The 19630-nt window shown below is 42.2% G+C and overlaps 1 protein-coding gene across 1 annotated transcript in view; it reads right to left on the bottom strand.

Annotated features, from left to right (window-relative positions):
• HIBCH (3-hydroxyisobutyryl-CoA hydrolase) overlaps nucleotides 1-19630 on the bottom strand; it is a 59936-nt gene that overhangs the window by 5417 nt on the left and 34889 nt on the right. Inside the window, exons 11-12 of the mRNA XM_083571497.1 lie at nucleotides 18663-18744; nucleotides 141-260 (exon numbers count right to left, since the gene is read on the bottom strand). Of these exons, the coding sequence (XP_083427623.1) occupies nucleotides 141-260; nucleotides 18663-18744 (202 nt within the window). The remainder of the gene's footprint in view (nucleotides 1-140; nucleotides 261-18662; nucleotides 18745-19630) is intronic.

Here is a 19630-nt window from a genome sequence, read left to right as displayed (position 1 = left end):
TGTATGACTAAGGGTTGGCTATTACTCAAACCCTGAGCACCAAGATAAGCTGGAATCACCCTTCTGAACCAGGAAGCTAGGTGCATGACCCTATTTACCTGAGTTATGAATGCATGACACTGCTCTGTAAGCTGCCTTACCATGCAAGCTTGGCTCAGCCTGTACTCCATGGTGAACACATCCTGCAGGCTCAGGGAAGCTCCTTCTCTAAGCTGCCTCAAGGTCATCTTTAAAGACGTTGGAGACATTTTTGTAATGGTCTGTGGAAATTAAAAAACATTTCCAAGGTAAATTTTCAGTTTAGGAGGAGCTGCACATCGCAGGAACCCGGAAACAAAAAATACTGCCTTTCCGCGTTAACGCTACACAAGTAATTGTAAAGGTCACATAGTATGTGATAGTATAAGTTCACTAGGTGCGCTGTTCCCTTTCAAAATACTTGACCGGAATAAATCCAACCAATGTTTCATTCATGAAAGCTAATCATTGTTCTTTGACATTCCACATACACCCCGCCCCCAAAGACGGCACTTCTGAAGAGTGACACTGAATACTTCTCCAAGTTCTCCTGCCCTCCCTTCTAAAGCTTTTTGTTCCATTATTATTTTTCTCCTCCTGGTGGGCTTTGCAAATGCTGAAACTATACTCACACCTTTAGACAGGTCTTGGATCCAGTCCTGTATAAAACTGGCAAGAGGGCCATTTCACAAGAAATACAAGATACAGCAGGCTAGAACGACTAGTTAACAGACTTCTGCGATCATGTTGGTTTACATACCTAGGACTGGGCATTTCCAATTACCGTATTTTTTTGCTCTATAAGACTCACTTTTTCCCTCCTAAAAAGTAAGGGGAAATGTGTGTGCGTCTTATGGAGCGAATGCAGGCTGCGCAGCTATCCCAGAAGCCAGAACAGCAAGAGGGATTGCTGCTTTCACTGCGCAGTGATCCCTCTTGCTGTTCTGGCTTCTGAGATTCAGAATATTTTTTTTCTTGTTTTCCTCCTCCAAAAACTAGGTGCGTCTTGTGGTCTGGTGTGTCTTATAGAGCGAAAAATACGGTAACTGAATTTGCACTGTTCCCATTTTAGAGGCTCTGCTTGCTCTTTGAACTAAATGACTACAGTGTGTCTTAATATCAGGTTATGTATTATTATACATTTATTACATTTATATCACACCTTTCCTCAGAACAGCTCAAAGTGGCATACTTGACTATCCCTCCTACCCTCTCCACTTTATCTTCACAGCAACCCTGTGAGGAGGATTAGGCTGTGTGACAATGACTGGCTCAAGGTCATCCAATCAGCTTCATGGCTTAGTGGGGATCTGGATCCTGGTCTCCGGTCCAAGTCTGCTCCAGGTCTGACACTCTGAATAAATGTGCATGCACACGAAAGCTCATACCAATGACAAATCTAGACAGCATCTTAAAAAGTAGAGATATCACCTTGCCAACGAAGGTCCGTATAGTAAAAGCTATGGTTTTCCCAGTAGTGATGTATGGAAGTGAGAGCTGGACCATGAAGAAGGCTGATCGCCAAAGAATTGATGCTTTTGAATTATGGTGCTGGAGGAGACTCTTGAGAGTCCCATGGACTGCAAGAAGAACAAACCTATCCATTCTTAAGGAAATCAGCCCTGAGTGCTCACTAGAAGGACAGATCCTGGGACTTCCGGAGGCGGCGCGACCGGTAATGGCTGCCTTCTCCGAGTAAGGAGAAGGGAGCTCCGCTGTAAACGGGTCGTCCGCTACGGCGAAGCGGAGACCCATTCAGGAAAACCACAGGTGGCAGAAGCCTGTGGTCTCGGGACCCGGCGGGCGCCAGAAGCAGCCCCCAAAACGTTGAAGGGACCCCGTAAGGGGCTCCGGATCGCGGAGGGGGTAGCGGCGCTGTGGGTCGTTGCGCAAACAGCGAAGTGAAGCCGCATTGCTGTTGCCGGTCAGCGCTGTCCTTTCTTCCTGCAACTTTTCTGAACTTTGGAAACTACAACCCGTGAGTAAATTTGGACATTGAAAACTTTCTGAAACTTTTGTCAACTTTCTGAAACTTTTTGAGAACTTTATGAAACTTTTAAAACTTTTTTAAAAAGTTGAAATCTGGCTGAAAACGGAGTGAGGATAAGCAGGAAGCCCATCTCCCGCTATACTGAACTTTAAGCAAAGAGCAGGAGGAGTGGAGACAAAAAGTTATGCGTTAACTAAATGCTGGCACCCTGTTAAAGCAGTTTTCTGAGTGAAAGACTTTGAGCTATTGACTTTTGCTGGTCATATTCGGGGTGCACTGATATTCTTCTTCTGTGGCACCAGTGGATTATAAAATAAATAAGAATCTCTGGTGCTGGAGCTGCCTGGATGAGCACCAGTTTGCAACTTTGGATACATTGAATTTAGGTTTTGAAACATTCTGAGTTGGAACTGGATACTTTGAAACTGTTGCAGTCAAGGCACTGTAAGAAACACTGTTTTGCTTTAAGTTTTACTCTGCTAAAAATAATACATTGTGGAGGCGATAGACATGGATTTAAATTTATAAGTTTAACTTGGATTTGATCTTTTCCCTGAAGACGTATTAAGCTCCCTCTAGAGGATTTTGGACTTACAGCAGTGACTTTGTTTTACTTTCCCTTTCCCGGCCTCTGTTTGACTATTGCATCTGGGACTCTGCTTTCTCATGGGAACAACTTGGATTGACCTTGGATTACAGATAACTTTGGAATGAGTGGCGCAAGGAGAAGAGGAAGGACTAAACAAACAACTCTAACTTTATCTGCAGCCTCACAGCGTAGATCTTCTGTGCCGGCCTTGCCTTCCACTTTGCCTCCAGACATAGAGGCGGCCTCCCTAATACAGGCAGGGGAGGGTGAGACAGAGGAGCTGCACCTGGGAGATATGGCTTCAGGGACAAGTAGCTCTGTCTTGGAGAAAATTTTGGAGAAACTGGAGGCTCTGGACAAGAAGGCTGATTTGCATACAGCTAAAATTGAACAGAACACAGAAAGCTTGAATAAGCTGACTGGACAAGTTGCACAGAATGCCCAGTCTATTGGAGAATTAAAGGAGGCTGTAGGTGAAAATCGTAAACTGGCTGAAGATACTAGTCAAAGATTGGAAGAACTTGAGAAAGAAGTAAGACCACTCAGCAAACAAGTTGGAGAACATCAGATTTACTTTTTGATGACAGAACTGCGAAACAGGGAGACCAACTTGAGGATACGGTCAATACCAGAGGTGGAAGAAGATAATTTTATTGAATTTCTAACTAAGGAATTTGCCAAGTTTTGGAAGTTAGAGGAAAAAGACTTTAAAATTGTATCTGCTTTCAGGCTTGGCAGAGTCAGAAGGACAGAGAAGCCCAGAGATTGTTTGATAACACTGAGATCAAAGGAGGAAAGGGACAAGATTTTGGGCCTGCACTACGAAAAGTCACTAGACATTTTGGGCAAGAGAATTGAAATCTACAAGGACATTCCTAAGCAGTTGCTGGACCTTAGATCTAACTACACGGAATTGGCAAGACTGTTGAGAAGCAACGCAATTATCTTCAGGTGGGAGTTTCCACAAGGATTATCCTTTACCTACAGAGGGAGAAAGATCAAAATCAAAACAGTGGAAGATAGAGACAAGTTTTTGGGAGCACACGGAGAAGACCTCCACAAAGGACTTGGATTGCCAGCGCCAGAACTTCCAGGGGAGCCCGCCCCCTCGGATCCTCAAGGACCGGAGAACAAGGTACCACCCCAGAAAGAATAACCAGACTTATCCAGGATGTCTCTGCAGCTTTTGAGTTGGAACATAAATGGCTGTAACAGTCCCGAAAAAAGGTCTAAAATTTTTCATATTTTAAAAAAGGAACAATTGGACATTATATGCTTACAAGAAACACATGTGATTAGGCTCCATAGAAAGGTGTTAATAAATAAAAGGCTTGGTCAAGAATTTATATCATCGGATACAGTTAAAAAGAGAGGTGTAGTGATCTATGCAAAAGAGAGCCTTTCACCAAAATTTCTCTTTAAAGATGAAAGTGGAAGAATCCTCGCAATAGAAGTACAGTATCAAGGAGAAAAAATTTTGATATTAGGAATTTATGCTCCAAATGAAGGAAAATCGGATTTTTATAAGAAGTTGCACGAGATCATGCTGGATTATCTGGATTATAACAACGTCATCATGATGGGGGACATGAACGGGGTCGTATCAACAAATATGGATAAGTCACAGAACCAGAACATTACTAAAGAGGGAAGACTACCTAAGACCTTTTTTGAAATGACTGACAATATGGACTGGGTTGACATCTGGAGAGTTAGAAACCCCCTGGGAAGAGAAGGAACATTCTTTTCTGAAGCTCAACTGACTTGGACACGAATCGACCAAATATGGATAACTAGAAGTCTGGCACCTAAGGTGAGGAAGGTGGAAATCTGCCCCAAAACATGCTCCGACCATAACGCCTTGAGAATGGATATGACATTGATCCCAATCGGCTCCTTTAGATGGAAGATGAATGATGGCCTGTTTAGAGATCAAAGAATTGTAAAGAAGGCCCAAAAAACCTTAAAGGACTATTTTGAGATTAATTTGAACACTACGGTGGAAAAAAGAACTATCTGGGATGCAAGTAAAGCTGTGATGAGAGGGTTCTTGATTCAACAGAATTCCTTAAAGAAAAGACTGCAAAATGAAAAGAAAGATAAAATTCTGGAAAGTATCAAAGAGTTGGAGAAGAAGTTAAGATCTAACCCGAAGTCCCAACCGATTCTGAGAGAAATTAAACTTTATCAGGCGCAATATTCCAAGCTGATAAATCAGGAAATAGAATGGAAGATTAAAACAATGAAACAAAAAACTTTTGAATCGGCAAATAAATGTGGGAAACTGCTAGCTTGGCAGTTGAAAAGGAGACAAAGATTAAATACAGTAACAAACTTAGAGGTTGAAGGAAGGAACATTCAGAACCCGGGAGAGATTAGAAAGTGCTTCCAGAGGTATTTTAAAAAGTTATATACTCAAGGGCCACAAGATGAAATAGAGATTACACAATTTTTGGAGAGAAATGGATTAGCAAAGCTGTCAGAAGAAAATAGAACAATTTTAAATGGCAAAATAACACGACAAGAGATTGAACAGGCCATCCTGAGTCTGAAACAGGGCAAATCACCAGGGCCAGATGGACTGACCTCTAACTACTATAAGATATTGAAGGATTATTTGATACAACCTTTGTTGGAGATCAGTAATGAAATAATGGAGGGGAAGAAGGTGCCTGAATCGTGGAAAGAAGCATTTATCACATTGATTCCAAAGTCAGAAACTGAAAAGACACAACTCAAGAATTACCGTCCCATCTCCCTTTTAAATGTGGATTACAAAATATTTGCAGATGTTTTGGCACGAAGATTTAAGAAAGTTTTAAGTGAGATAATCCATAAAGACCAGGCAGGCTTTCTCCCGGGCAGACATATGTTTACTAACACAAGGAACATCATAGATATATTGGAACTTTTACAAACAAACATAAACACTAAAGCAGTTTTAATTTTTATAGACGCGGAGAAAGCCTTTGACAACATTTCTTGGAAATTTATGAAGGGGAATTTAAAAGAAATGGGAGTGGGACGGGGGTTTGAGAACGGGATTGAGGCAATATATTCAGAACAAAAGGCTAAACTGATAGTTAACAATGTGGTTACAGAAGAGTTTAAAATTGAAAAAGGTACACGACAAGGCTGCCCGATTTCCCCATTACTGTTTATTTCGGTTCTGGAAGTGCTCCTGAATATGATTAGGGGGGACCGGTTGGTGGAAGGGATTCAGGTCGGAGCGAAACAATATAAACTTAAAGCTTTTGCAGATGACCTAGTTCTGACATTACAGGAGCCGGAGTCTAGTTTGAAAAGAGTACTACAACTGATTCAAAACTTTGGTCGAGTGGCAGGATTTAAGCTAAATAAGCAAAAAACTAAAGTTTTGGGGAAAAACATGACAGATATTGAGTTGGAACAGCTTCAGAAAGAGACAGAACTAAATGTGGTTAAAAAAGTTAAATACCTAGGGGTAAACATAACAGCAAAAAATCTGAGTTTATTTAAAGATAATTATGAAAAATGTTGGTCAGAGATTAAGAGAGACTTGGATAGTTGGTCAAGATTAAAACTTTCTTTGTTAGGCCGAATAGCTGCCATCAAGATGAATGTATTGCCAAAAATGTTATTTTTGTTTCAGACATTGCAGATTGTAGACAAGACAGAGTGCTTCCGGAAGTGGCAGAAAGATATTTCTAAATTTGTCTGGCAGGGCAAAAAGCCCAGAATCAAATTTAAAATATTAACAGATGCGAAAGAAAGAGGGGGCTTTGCCCTGCCAGATTTAAAGTTGTATTATGAAGCTGCAGCTTTCTGCTGGTTAAAAGATTGGTTACTTCTTGAAGATACGGATGTCTTGGATTTGGAAGGTTTTAATAATGCGTTTGGATGGCATGCATATTTATGGTATGATAAAGCTAAGATAAATAAGGCCTTCAAGAACCATATTGTCAGAAAATCAGTTTTTAATGTCTGGATAAAATATAAAGACTTACTGGAGAATAAAACTCCGAGGTGGCTGTCACCCCTGGAGGCTAAGGCTCGGAAAAGAGCCAATATGGAGGCCAACTGGCCAAAATATTGGGAGATAATAGAAAAGGATGGTGACAACTGGAAATTGCAGAGTTTAGAAAAGATGAGAGACAAAGTGCGAGACTGGTTACACTATGCTCAGATTAAAGAAGTGTTTAAAAATGACAAAAAGCTAGGATTCCAAGTGGAAAAGTCAAAGTTAGAAACTGAACTGTTAGAACCTAAGACTAAGGTACTTTCAAGAATGTATAACTTGCTGCTGAAATGGAACACACATGACGAAATGGTAAAATCAACAATGATAAAATGGGCGCAGGATATTGGGTATAATATTATGTTTGAAGATTGGGAAAGGTTGTGGACCTCTGGGCTGAACTTCACTGCATGTAATGCGTTGAAGGAAAATGTGATGAAAATGATGTATAGATGGTACATGACCCCTGTTAAACTGGCTAAAATATACCATTCGTCTGATAGCAAATGTTGGAAATGTAAGGAAAATGAAGGAACATTTTTTCACCTCTGGTGGACCTGCCCTAGAGTGAAGGCCTTTTGGGAGAAGATATATAATGAATTAAAAAAGGTGTTTAAATACACCTTTACTAAGAAATCAGAGGCCTTTCTCCTGGGTATTGTCGGCCAGAGTGTGTTAAAAGAGGACAGAACATTCTTTTTGTACGCAACAACAGCAGCAAGAATATTAATTGCCAAGAATTGGAAAACTCAGGAGCTACCCACTGTGGAAGAATGGCAGATGCAACTGATGGACTATATGCAATTAGCCGAGATGACCGGCAGAATTCGAGACCAGGGAGAAGAAAGGATGGAAGAAGACTGGAGGAAATTTAAGATTTATTTACAAAAATATTGTAATTTGGCTGAGTGCTGAATTGGATGCCAGTGCAGACAATTGTCTACCATTAAATTAGATTTAAGGCTGAATTATATGTCAAACCAAATTAAGATTATTAATTAAGATGACTTAAATGATAATTTGTTTGAAATTAATTTAATAATGATGTAAGTGTATGCGGGAGGTGTGGGGGAGTCCCATGTAACAATTGAGAGATGTTAAATGGACAATGATAAGTGCTTATCTAATATATGCTTTATTTGAAAACTTTAATAAATATATTATAAAAAAAAATAGAAGGACAGATCCTGAAGCTGAGGCTCCAATACTTTGGCCACCTCATGAGAAGAGAAGACTCCTTGGAAAAGACCCTGATGTTGGGAAAGATGGAGGGCACAAGGAGAAGGGGACGACAGAGGATGAGATGGTTGGACAGTGTTCTCAAAGCTGCCAGCATGAGTTTGACCAAACTGCAGGAGGCAGTGGAAGACAGGAGTGCCTGGTGTGCTCTGGTCCATGGGGTCACGAAGAGTCGGACACGACTAAACAACAACAAAGGTGCTAATGGAAGAATTTTTTTTATTTTCTTTTGACTACGGCAGACCAACGCAGCTACCTTCCTGTAGCTCTAGCCAATAGAAAGCTTGAGGATATAGCCTTACAAAGGGCTGTACACTTTTTTTTTGTTATCAGGAGCCAAAAGGTTGTTGGAAGAACTACTAAGATGTATACCACTGTGAGCACTTAGGAAGAAAAGCTTTCTAGAAGTATTAAAGCCTAGATCCAGAATTCTGCACAATTAGTTCTGCCACTCAAGGCGGGGTGTGTGTGTCCCCTGAGCACATCTTAAGTAGTTCTTTGGATTTCTGCCTATGTATCATTAATTATAATTTACTACTACTTTATTCAGTCATGTGACACAGCCAGCACATCTGACTACTAGTGACATAGCCTAATAAATCAAGTTTGTTTCCCCATTTGCTGTGAAAACATGTACATCATTAATCAAAGCTGCTAAAGGAAAATCATACATTTTATTTATGAGAGGAGAAAAGCCGTGGGTGTGTGGGTGTGGCTGAATTTTTTCAGAAAATGAGATATTGTCTTTATCTGGTGAATCTCCTTTATGGAGATGAGCAGAGGGACATTCTGGAATTGGAAAGTTCCCATCCACAGGACCAGGATGAAGAAAGCCGAAACAGGCCTCAAATGGGGGACTCCCTACCGTCACTCAGGAACAGCAAAATATTAGAACATGGAACTTTTAGTGAAGTACCATTTTTTTGCTCCATAAGATGCACTTTTTTCCTCCTAAAAAGTAAGGGGAAATGTCTGTGCGTCTTATGGAGCGAATGTGTGGTCCCTGGAGCCGAATTGCCCAGGGGTGAAAAGCAGATCGTGTTCTTTTTTTTTTTTTTAGAAAGAGGGAAGTGGGTGTTGAAACAATGCCGCTAAGCAGCTGATTGGCAAGAGATCGGAGGGAGATAAGGGACACTAGCGATAAAGGAGGCTGCCTGGGAGGGGGGAGGTAAAGACAGTGAACTTGTAAGGAGAGGAGACAGGAAGACTAAAGGAATGAGGAGAGAAATTTGAAGAAAAGGAGGAGCAAAAAACTGCTCCCGTTAAGGAAAAGACACTAAGGGAAACAAGAAGAAAGGGAGTGTTGAAAGGAAGCAGCTGATCAGCAAGCGATAGGGAAGGAAGATAAGGGACGCTAGAGATAAATGAGGCCGCCTGGGAGGGGGGAGGTAAAAGCCCATGGAACCTCAGGATTTTTGCATTGGGTCACCCCAAATTCACCATCAGATCACATAGCATGTCCATGGCTACAGCCTGCATAAAAAAAAAATCACGCACCCACTGTTGTGTGGGGCCGCAATGGCGCAAAGCACGGATCCACATGGATCCTCAGAATTTTTGCATTGGGCTACCGCAAACTCACTGTCAAATCACATATCATGTCTGTGGCCACAGCATGGACCACAAAAATCATACATCCACCATTTTGTTCAGAATATTTTTTATTCTTGTTTTCCTCCTCTAAAAACTAGGTGCATCTTATGGTCAGGTGCGTCTTATGGAGCGAAAAATATGGTAGTATAAACAGAACAAGATACCTATGCGGGAAACTACACACCTAAGAATTTTTAAAACGAGTGGGAAAAGAATGTTTCTCCGCTAATATTCAGAAAAGTCACCACTTAAAGAAACATCTTCTCTCAAGGTATGGGCAGAGGGAAATTCTGGGGTATGCCATATACAAAAGAGCCCCCAAGAGGGATAAACTGATTCAGAGTTGATGCCCCCAAAATCCTCTGGAGAAACTCTACAACCAGAGGCTGCAAGATTGGCTACTGACAAAGGTTGAATCCTGAATACTCAGCCAATGAATGAAACTTCTCTCAGGCAACACATCTTCTTCCATAGGAAAATGACACCATGATGCTACTGCAGGACTAGAACTTCCATACGAAAGGGCAAGACTTCTGCTAGCAGTGTCTTCAAACCTCTAAATTCAGCTGGCTAGCACTGTTCGAAACCTTAGCCCTCCAGGGACCCTGGCCTATGAGAAACAAAATGGACTTTCAGCATACAACAAGGAATGCGCTCCATTTAACATTCTAACATTCCTCTCCTGGAGGAGAGGAGTCAGAGATGAGCCTTGGAGACCAAACTGGGCTTCTTCCTTTCAGCCTTCATCTCAACTGGCACTTCCTCCCCAACTCTCCTAGCTAGGGAGAAAAGAGACTAATTAAGAGGATAGTCGGAGCAGAGGAATGGAGTACTGCCTTAAGCCTGTTTCCTAGCTGAGCTAGGAACAGAGATCAGGGAATGAATCTCCTCTCTTGGGTAAGACAAATTAAAAACTTCACTGCCTCCTGATCCTAAAGAAGGTGACTTGCCCCTCTGCTTATGACAAGAATGTAAGAAACAGAGAAACTGGAAAGATCCAAGCGAACAGCATTCAACATTGAAAGATACACAAAATGGGAACCGGCAGATGGTGAGTTTCACCTATTGCTGCTGTTTTCAATGGGGATATTAAATACTTAACCTACAGGGGCAAATGGCAGATTTCCAACCAGCCTCAGCATCAAGTGTGTTTCTGGCTCCTGATCGCGCAGGGCTCTCCCTCCCTCCAGACGCCAGCGGATAAAAGCAGTGACCCATTTTGCCCGCGTCCTTACATCTGCTAACTCCCACAAGCACTAGCAGTACAGTTCTGTGCCTCTGGTTTTGTATACATGAATCACCACCAGCTGGCTTGATAGCAGAGACAAGGAAAGAACAAGCACTGGGGGGGGGGGGGGACAAACCCCAGTTAACAGCATCTGCTTCCAACCTCTCTTTAACGTTCCAGTTGCTTCCTAACCAGGAATTTTCAAAAGTCACTGATGAGGAGCATGTATGTGCTATTTCTTCATGTCTCAAATCGGGAAAGTATTACAAAGCTGTGCCAAGTGGTAACTTGAGGTAGCTGCAAGCCTGTCCTACGCATTGTCCAGAGTTAAACCCCTAGAGGCCTGCAGGATCTGATTTCCTTCCGCAGGGCCTGTAAGACAGAGTTGTTCTGCCTGGCCTTTGGCTTGGAGCCAATTTGATTCCCTCCCCCTCTTTCTTTTTTCTTTCTCCTCCTGTGATGAGGCTGCATTTTAATATTTTAATGTTTCAATATTTTAATGTTGTATTTTAATCTTGTTTTTAAGTTGTATTCATTCAACTTGTTTTTATTATTGCTTGTTGGCCGCCCTGAGCCCGGCCTTTGCTGGGGAAGGTAGAGTATAAATAAAAATTATTATTATGATGATTATATAATGTGGGATGGAGGAAGTTGGCCGCAACCTGAGAATGCTGCCCCACCTCCCAGAAAATTGCAGTACATACAAAAAGCCATGAGTCTTAAGAGATGCACTCACAAAGTTCACCAAACTCAGGCCTGGGGAATGAGCTTTAAGGGCTCTGTGGTGTTTGCATCAGAAGAGCTCTCAAATTCTCCAGGTCAAAGAAGACTTCCGAGTTTACCACCACCCTGGAAGTCAAAAACGCCCAGTGGAGGGCAAACACTAACCCACCACTGAAGGTTGATGGAGGAGAGAATCTTCTGAAGTCAGCTATTATTCCCCCCCACCCAAGCTGTTTGCAGGAAAATAGCCTCTTTAACTCTCCCTATTGAAATAATTGGAAACGTCGTTTCACTGATTATCCTCAGAATAACAGCACCCAGGCAGGACTTTCTACCTCCCTGCACCCAGCCACAGTTTTCCTAGGTGCAGTCTTCCAAAGCACCCCATGCGAGGGGTGGGAAAACTGTGGCCTCCAATGTTTCTAGACTCAGACTCCCATCAACCCTAGCCAGCATGGCCAACAGACAGGGATGATGGGAGCTGTAGTCCAACAGCATAGGGTAGACCAAAGTTTAGCCACTCCTGCACTCCGCAATTTTGCAAAGGGGTTACTCTGAACAGCTGCAACCAGAAAAACGGTCAGCAAACTTGGATTGGTTCAGAAATTAGCCTGGCCTTTTCTCCATATTTGGAGGGGAAATAGTTTGCCTCATTTCCGAGCCCACGTGACATTAAGTCAGGGGACACTGGCCCATCTGTGATCTTAATGATGTAACATCTACACTACTTTCCAGGGCAAGGGATCCCTGACGAGTTAACAAGTTTGAAAACTTCCAGTATGCAGAATCCCGAAGAGGTTCAAGGTGGAGGGATCTAACGGTAGTAGACAGGAAGGAGAAAAATGCTGAAAGCGAAAAGAGCATCAGTGGTAGGTATGCTGTAGAAAAGTGAGTCACTGAGCCTTAAGAACATATGACAAGATTGCTGGATCAGGAGAGTGACCCACCTGGTCCAGCATAGTGGCAGCAGACCAGATACCTGTGGAAAGCCTGCAAGCTAGACATGATCACGGCAGCAACGTAACAGAGATATTGTGCCAAGAGGAAATGATCGGGCCTAGCAGATGAATGCAGTATGCAGAAAAAAACTGGTCAGTCAGTGGAACATAAGGAAGACTGGAAGCTACCCAGAGAGAATGCATCTCTCAAGTGAGATTAGTCTGCCTCCTACAGCACTGTGCTGATAAATGCTTTCTGCTGGGCGAGTTTGAATTCTGGTGAGAAACAGCATACCAAGTTTAAAAACCCCAGCACACACCAAGTGGGGGACTCTGAAAATTCAGCATGCGAAGCGTTATCCAGGCACACAGGAACAATCCAATCACAATACTTGGTCAAACTGCATATCCCAATTCCCGCTTCCCCTCTCATTGAGGAAAGAAGCATCCGGATTAATGACAGATGAACAGCTGTGGTTTCAAGGGAGGGGTAGAACTGACGTTGCCCCAGATTAAGGGATCCTCCTGGAAAACAGCAGCTTTACTAATCAATGGTTTCTTCTGTTTACAGTGTTTATTAACTGAAAGATGAAAGCTAGGAAACTCCTAGGACACAGCTACAATACGTGAGGCGACTAGCTTGAAGCAAACAATACTATCACATACCCATGGTTCAGAAAAATGCCTCCATGGGGGAATATGACTGGAAAGCCTCCAAACTGGCAAATCCCTGCAAGCTTACTCAGTAATGACATCATGCTGGCTGTCATCCACCAACTTTTGTCAAGCCAAAAACTCAGCTTTACATTTTCCAGTCCAAAATATTTACAGTGACGTTCATTTCTTTTTAGCAATCAACTGAATTCAAGTCTGGAGTGACAATACATAATGTGTTATGGGCGACCAAGGAAGCTTAAATTTTAAAAAAAGCCTGGGCAATGGTAATACAAATTTTATTCACTTGCCTCATGATGGCCACTTATAAACTCACAGAACAACAATTTCGTCTACATTAAGCAGCAGGACAAATTTTATCAAATCTCTTGTGGGGTATATAGTAAAATCCTCATCTGGCTGGAAGTTGGGAATAAACGGATGTTGGCTCTGCACCACAGTGAGTTTAAAAATTGGAAGAAGCATCAGCATCCAACTTTAAGGTGACATTATACAGAAACCACAACATGTCTCCTCAAAACTAAGTCTCAAAGTGGGTATAACAGGAACGAGAGAACGATCCCAACTCTGCTTAGCTCACGTATATAAAATCGTTTTTTATTATCAGTGCCAGAGCTATAACTGCTAGCTCCTGTAGTGAGCACACACATATCCAAGCATTGTACAAACTAATATCTTTCACAGTGAAGAAGAAGAGGAGTTTGGATTTGATATCCCGCCTTTCACTCCCCTTCAGGAGTCTCAAAGCGGCTAACATTCTCCTTTCCCTTCCTCCCCCACAACAAACACTCTGTGAGGTGAGTGAGGCTGAGAGAATTCAGAGAAGTGTGACTGGCCCAAAGTCACCCAGCAGCTGCATGTGGAGGAGCGGGGAAGCGAACCCAGTTCCCCAGATTACGAGACTACCACTCTTAACCACTACACCACACTGGCTCAGTGGTTGTAACTTCTCAAAAACACCATACATACAAAACAAATCCCAATATTGCTACTCCACTAATGGCATTAACCTTTGCATGAGCCCTTCTACAACCAGTGCCTTCAATTATATTTCAGCTGTACACAAGATAAAGAATTATACCACTTGACCTACTGAAATAAAAGCCCCAAATAATACAGAGTGGGGGAGCCCCCTTCAGCCTGTAAAAGTCCTTGCCTGGGGCTTCCACTGATGGGATTCATTAGTTCAATCTGACCCGCTGTGTTTTACATATCTATAAAATCATTGTAATAATTTCTATGAGTCTATAAAGGCACCGTGGATTTTTACTAACTGCTCCAAATTCCATCCTATGTTGAGGCTAGACAAGTCTCCACTAAACAGAATCACGGCCTTCTCTTTAACAGACTGGATTTTCTACAATTCTGTTCTTATGAGGACCCTCACAGCCTCCTGCCTGCTTTCTACAGCCATTTTTATATTCAGAGAGAATTTTGGAAATTCTGAGAGAGACCCCTTGACGGCTACTGCTCCTTGCTACCCCCTAGTTTGTTGGTCTGTTTATTTTACTTTAAATTACTTTTATTTGGATTGGTTTGTTTTAGCCTATTGCTAATTGTATCAGCAGTACTGGGTGAGCTTTTTCAATACCAGCAGCACATATTTTAAAAGACATAAATTAATAGTCTTTATACTGCTTCTAAACAAAATTTGATTCAAGTGAAGTATAGACTCAGATAGATAGTTTTGTTATGTTCTGGACAGCCAAGGGCAAAAACATCAGAGCCACTGTTTCTCTACTAAGGTGCATGTTTAAAATTAGCTCAGGTGTCAAAAATGTATGTGATGGCTTTCAACACTTCTTCATATGTGTCACCAGAATAAACCATATTTCAATATACACTGAACAAACTTATTTTATAATAGTTCCAAGGAAGTTCAACACTGCTTTTAAACTAGCCACTCCAACCCAAGCCTAGTCACCATTTTTGAAGGTATTTAGATGTGACAAGTTCTGAAATGGGGATGCCACACAGATGGCCCATTTCTGCACAAATCAGATTTGCACACATGGTCCCTGATCCAGCCACTGATCCATGTGTCAATGTCCTTAAATAAATCAAGGCCAGTGGCTACTACTTACAAACAATACCGTGCATTCATACAAAATATGTACCTTTTTGCCCACACTTTTTCAACTGGATTTTATTGCAAAGGCAGAAAGCAATGCATATATTCCATTACCTGTTATATTTATCAGTGGCAACTATACTGGGGAGGAACTACAGCTGTTCTGATTAACAACTCGGTGTGTGTACACAGAGAGAAAGAGAACAAACTTTGCAGGCTTTTAGACTTTTCAGTGGGGGGCAGCAGGAATGACCTCCAGTTTCAGCACCTTTGTTTTAGCAAAGCTACATAGAATCAAAGAATTGTAGAGTTGGAGGGGGTCACAAGGGTCATCTAGTCCAACCCCCTGGAATGCAGGAATCTTTCACCCAATGTGGGGCTCAAACCCACAAGCCTGAGATTAAGGGTCTCATGTTCTACTAACTGAGCTATTCATCACCTCATTTTCCTAAAAACAGGGGGTGAGAGCCTGCATGTTACTGGTTCAATTAAATGGACAGTAAATAGGACTTAGGCTTACAAATTGCATGGCCTTGTCTAGACGTGGATTTAAAGGTATCATCATCTAAGTTAATTAGCATCTGCTAAAAGCCAACTTTTATTTTGAACTTGAACTGACTCTACCCACCTGATCCAATCTCAGACCTTCTCTACAGTAAAGAAAGGGTTATTTTAGAACCAAAGATTAATTCATTATTGACATGCGTAAATTAATCGAAAACTAAGTTGGAGTGAACCTCTATAAGCTACAGGGAGGCTAACATTCATTCATTCATTATTTTTTTTCAATTGTAGAGTTTAAAGGTGCTTTAAAACGGCCTCGGCCTAGTATACCTCAAGGAGCGTCTACACCCCCATTGTTCAGCCCCAGACACTGAGGTCCAGCGCCGACGGCCTTCTGGCAGTTCCCTCACTGCAAGAAGCGAGGTTACAGGGAACCAGGCAGAGGGCCTTCTCGGTAGTGGAACACCCTCCCATCAGATGTCAAGGAAATCGACAATTATCTGACTTTTAGAAGACATCTGAAAGAAGCCCTGTTTAGGGAAGTTTTTTAATGTTTGATGTTTTATTGTGTTTTTAATATTCTGTTGGGAGATGCCCATGGTGTCTGGGGAGACCCAGCCAGATGGGCATGGTATAAATAAATAAATAAACAAATTTCAAGTAAGCTATATTGGCCGAATACAACACACACATACATCCCAGGAAATGCACACACGCCCCATTTGTTAGCCAAAGGACTACAGGGTCACTGAGAAGTTGGGGCATCTGCCTCCCAAGAAGAGCAATGTGGCAAGGAGGAGACTAGCCTAGTCCCATCCAGCATCTATCCAAGCAGTTGCACAAAGCTTGTTTGTTTCTCCCTTGCTCTGGGACTGCGGAAGTACAGGAAAGGGCCCTCAAGCCCAGGCATAGTCCAACTCAGCCCTCCATATGTTTTGGGACTACAACTCCCATCATCCCTGACCACTGGGCCCTGTTAGCTAGGGATGATGGGAGTTGTAGTCCCAAAACATCTGGAGGGCCGAGTTTGCCTATGCCTGCTCAAGCCCTTCCTACAGCCAGCAGAATAATGGCTGCTGTGTGCATACACACTTTGTTTGTTCCACTGTGTGCTGCCTTGTTATGTTGTGAGCTGCACTGAGGATCAAAAGGCAGGGTATAAATCTTCAAAAAAGGTCAACAGAAAATCAAGGCCATCAAACCATTAGTGAAGTCTAGGAATTTTCTTATCAGCAATTGAAGAACAGAAGGGCTTGAGAACAAGAATAAACAGGCAGTAGCTCTAAGTTAATCATTACCTAATCTATATACTGTGATATAACTTTTGGACACACAGAATGTGGATTCTTGGAGCAGGTTGCGGGACAAGTATTCACCTGCTTGATCTCCATTATTTCAGCTTCAGAAACACCATCCAGCAGGGCAACACTGAGCAAACGCTGAAAACCAAATCAACTGTGCTGATAGTTTTAAAACACAGCAATGAATGTTTTCCCCTCTAACATACCAAGTCTATATCCAGCAGTGTTTTTACACCTGCTGCCTTCGGCTGTGTGATTCAAGACAAACAGCAATTTCACACCTGTGACATCAGCAGATGTTTGCACATGTTAATAGATTCTGCCACCTAAGCCAAGCAAAAATCTGGTGCCGCAGCTACTTTTAAAAACAGCCCAAAATTTCTCAATCGTTTGAATAAACGCCATTTGATTATGGAAGAGATTTAAAATTTCATGCTGCCCTTTTCAATTAAGGACGCCCTTGATACCTCTGAACAGGTCCATACTCATTTTCAACAACTACATTCAAAAGTCCTTGATCCAGATTGAAACAGATTCCTCTCTGCAAATGCACCTGACTAAATAAACCTAAACACTCAAAACACCTATTTTAAGTTAAAATGCGTACTTCAATTTGGTTATACTTATAGTTTCCGTGGGTCAAAATTAATATAATACAAAATCTAAACATTAAAATGTTAGCGAATGTAAGCCTAAACCCCAGCCATATAAGGTTCTATAGACAATAACTTTGAATTGTGTGGACCACTCACCAGTGGCTCAATTGTGACAAGGAATTTTGGTTCTCCCTATTTACATTAGTCAACAAATGGTTATTGTTGTTGATGACGACGACGGTGTTATTTAATGGATCTGTCAGGTAAGCTGCCATTTTTCTAACCTGAGAGTTAAGGTTGTATCTATGTTGTGCAAGCAGCTTTCTACTCACACAGTGAGTGGAAACTTTCCTTTCCTCTCCTCTTCCCACAATCTGCTCCAGAGTGTCCCCCAACTCTTTGGAACAGATTCTGAGGGTGCGGGGGGGGGGGTTGCCAAGGAGAGGAGATGGAAGCTGTGAAACTCTCTCCCCAGAGAGGCTCGCCTGGCTCCTTCATGACATATCTTTAGGTGCCAGGCAAACACATTCCTCTTCTCTCAGGCCTTTGGCTAATTAAACAATCTATGGCCTTTTAAACTGTGTGTGGGTTGTTTGTTGCTATGGTATGTATTTTTGTGCTTTTATATTGCAAACCACCCTGTGATTCTCGTATGAAAGGCAGTATATACATTTAAATAAGAAGAAGAATAAGAAGAAGTTTAACTGCACAAGTGGAAGTCTGTTGCCAGAGCTAGATACATCCCATTGTGGTTTGCCCTGTCCTACGCGGGTGGCACTGTGGGTTAAACCACAGAGCCTGGGACTTGCCGATCAGAAGGTCAGCGGTTCAAATCCCCGCGACGGGGTGAGCTCCCGTTTCTCAGTCCCTGCTCCTGCCAACCTAGCAGTTCGAAAGCACGTCAAAGTGCAAGTAGATAAATAGGTACTGCTCCGGCGGGAAGGTAAACAGCGTTTCCGTGCGCTGCTCTGGTTCGCCAGAAGCGGCTTAGTCATGCTGGCCACATGACCCGGAAGCTGTACGCCGGCTCCCTCAGCCCATAAAGTGAGATGAGCGCCGCAACCCTAGAGTCGTCCGCGACTGGACCTAATGGTCAGGGGTCCCTTTACCTTTACCTTTACACTCATGGCAGTATGGCAGGCTTAAAAGTGGTAGCTTACATACGCAACCCTAAAATAAGATAAAAATCTAATACCTCACCTCTAGCTGCTTAAGTGCAAAAGGGGAGCCATCCTTCTTCAGGTTCTGAACAATTTCTTCCATGCTGTTTGCTGAAAATAAGCTGAAACAGAAAATATATCACACTTCAGTCAAGAGGAGAAATATTTTGTCAAGAGTCAGAAAAATTACAGGGATTTTTGGAAGCAATTATAATATTCCCAAGCTATATACCTTATTTACATATTTATAATACTTGGTGGTATGACTGGTGTATGTATACCTGAAAGTTGCAGAATACATGTACCATCAGCTAAAATACGCTAAAATATAATATAATAGATATGCTAAAATAGCCACACTGTGAAGCCTTTGACCCTTTCAAGAAAATGTCCTTGGCAAGATTTTTCCCATTTGAAAAAGAGATCTTAAAAGAGATTAAATCACAGTCCTTCATGTTTGTGCCAAAGAGGCCACAATAACATATAAAACAATGTACCTGAATCCTAAAGAATTGTTGGCACACCATGTTTTAGCAAGAACTACCTGGGCAGCAATGATTAACATGGTCAAAGTAGTATTCAGATAACACTTTTTTAAAAAACAAAAATCCTCATAGGCATTTCTGGTTTTATACATGGCAATTATTACTTACACAAGCCATGGTTATCATTCCTTTCTGTCAACTAATCAGTTAAAAAGATTTTGGTAGCACCTGCCTTATTCCAGCGTTTTTCTGGAAATTCAAGTACCTGAATCTGGCCTAACAAACCCGTGTCACCCTTCCACTGGGGAAGGAAGGGGTGTCACACAATTTAACTCATGTTTGCACAGTGATGTTGAATCCTCTCTCCTTCCCTGAGCTTCCAACCCAATGGAGGGTCCTTCCTCTCTAGCCAAGCTCACTTCCAGTATTGGAGGAAGACCAACAAACTGCAGAGGAAAAGGAGGAGGAGGGAGATTGAGAACTCGGCACACACACATCCCACCCCTGTGCTCCTCCTGCTTTG

Source organism: Podarcis filfolensis (assembly GCF_964270895.1).
Source record: "Podarcis filfolensis genome assembly, chromosome: 1".
NCBI lineage: Eukaryota > Metazoa > Chordata > Lepidosauria > Squamata > Lacertidae > Podarcis > Podarcis filfolensis.
Note: the sequence above shows the minus strand (reverse complement) of the source record. Positions and strands in the feature narration are given on the sequence as shown.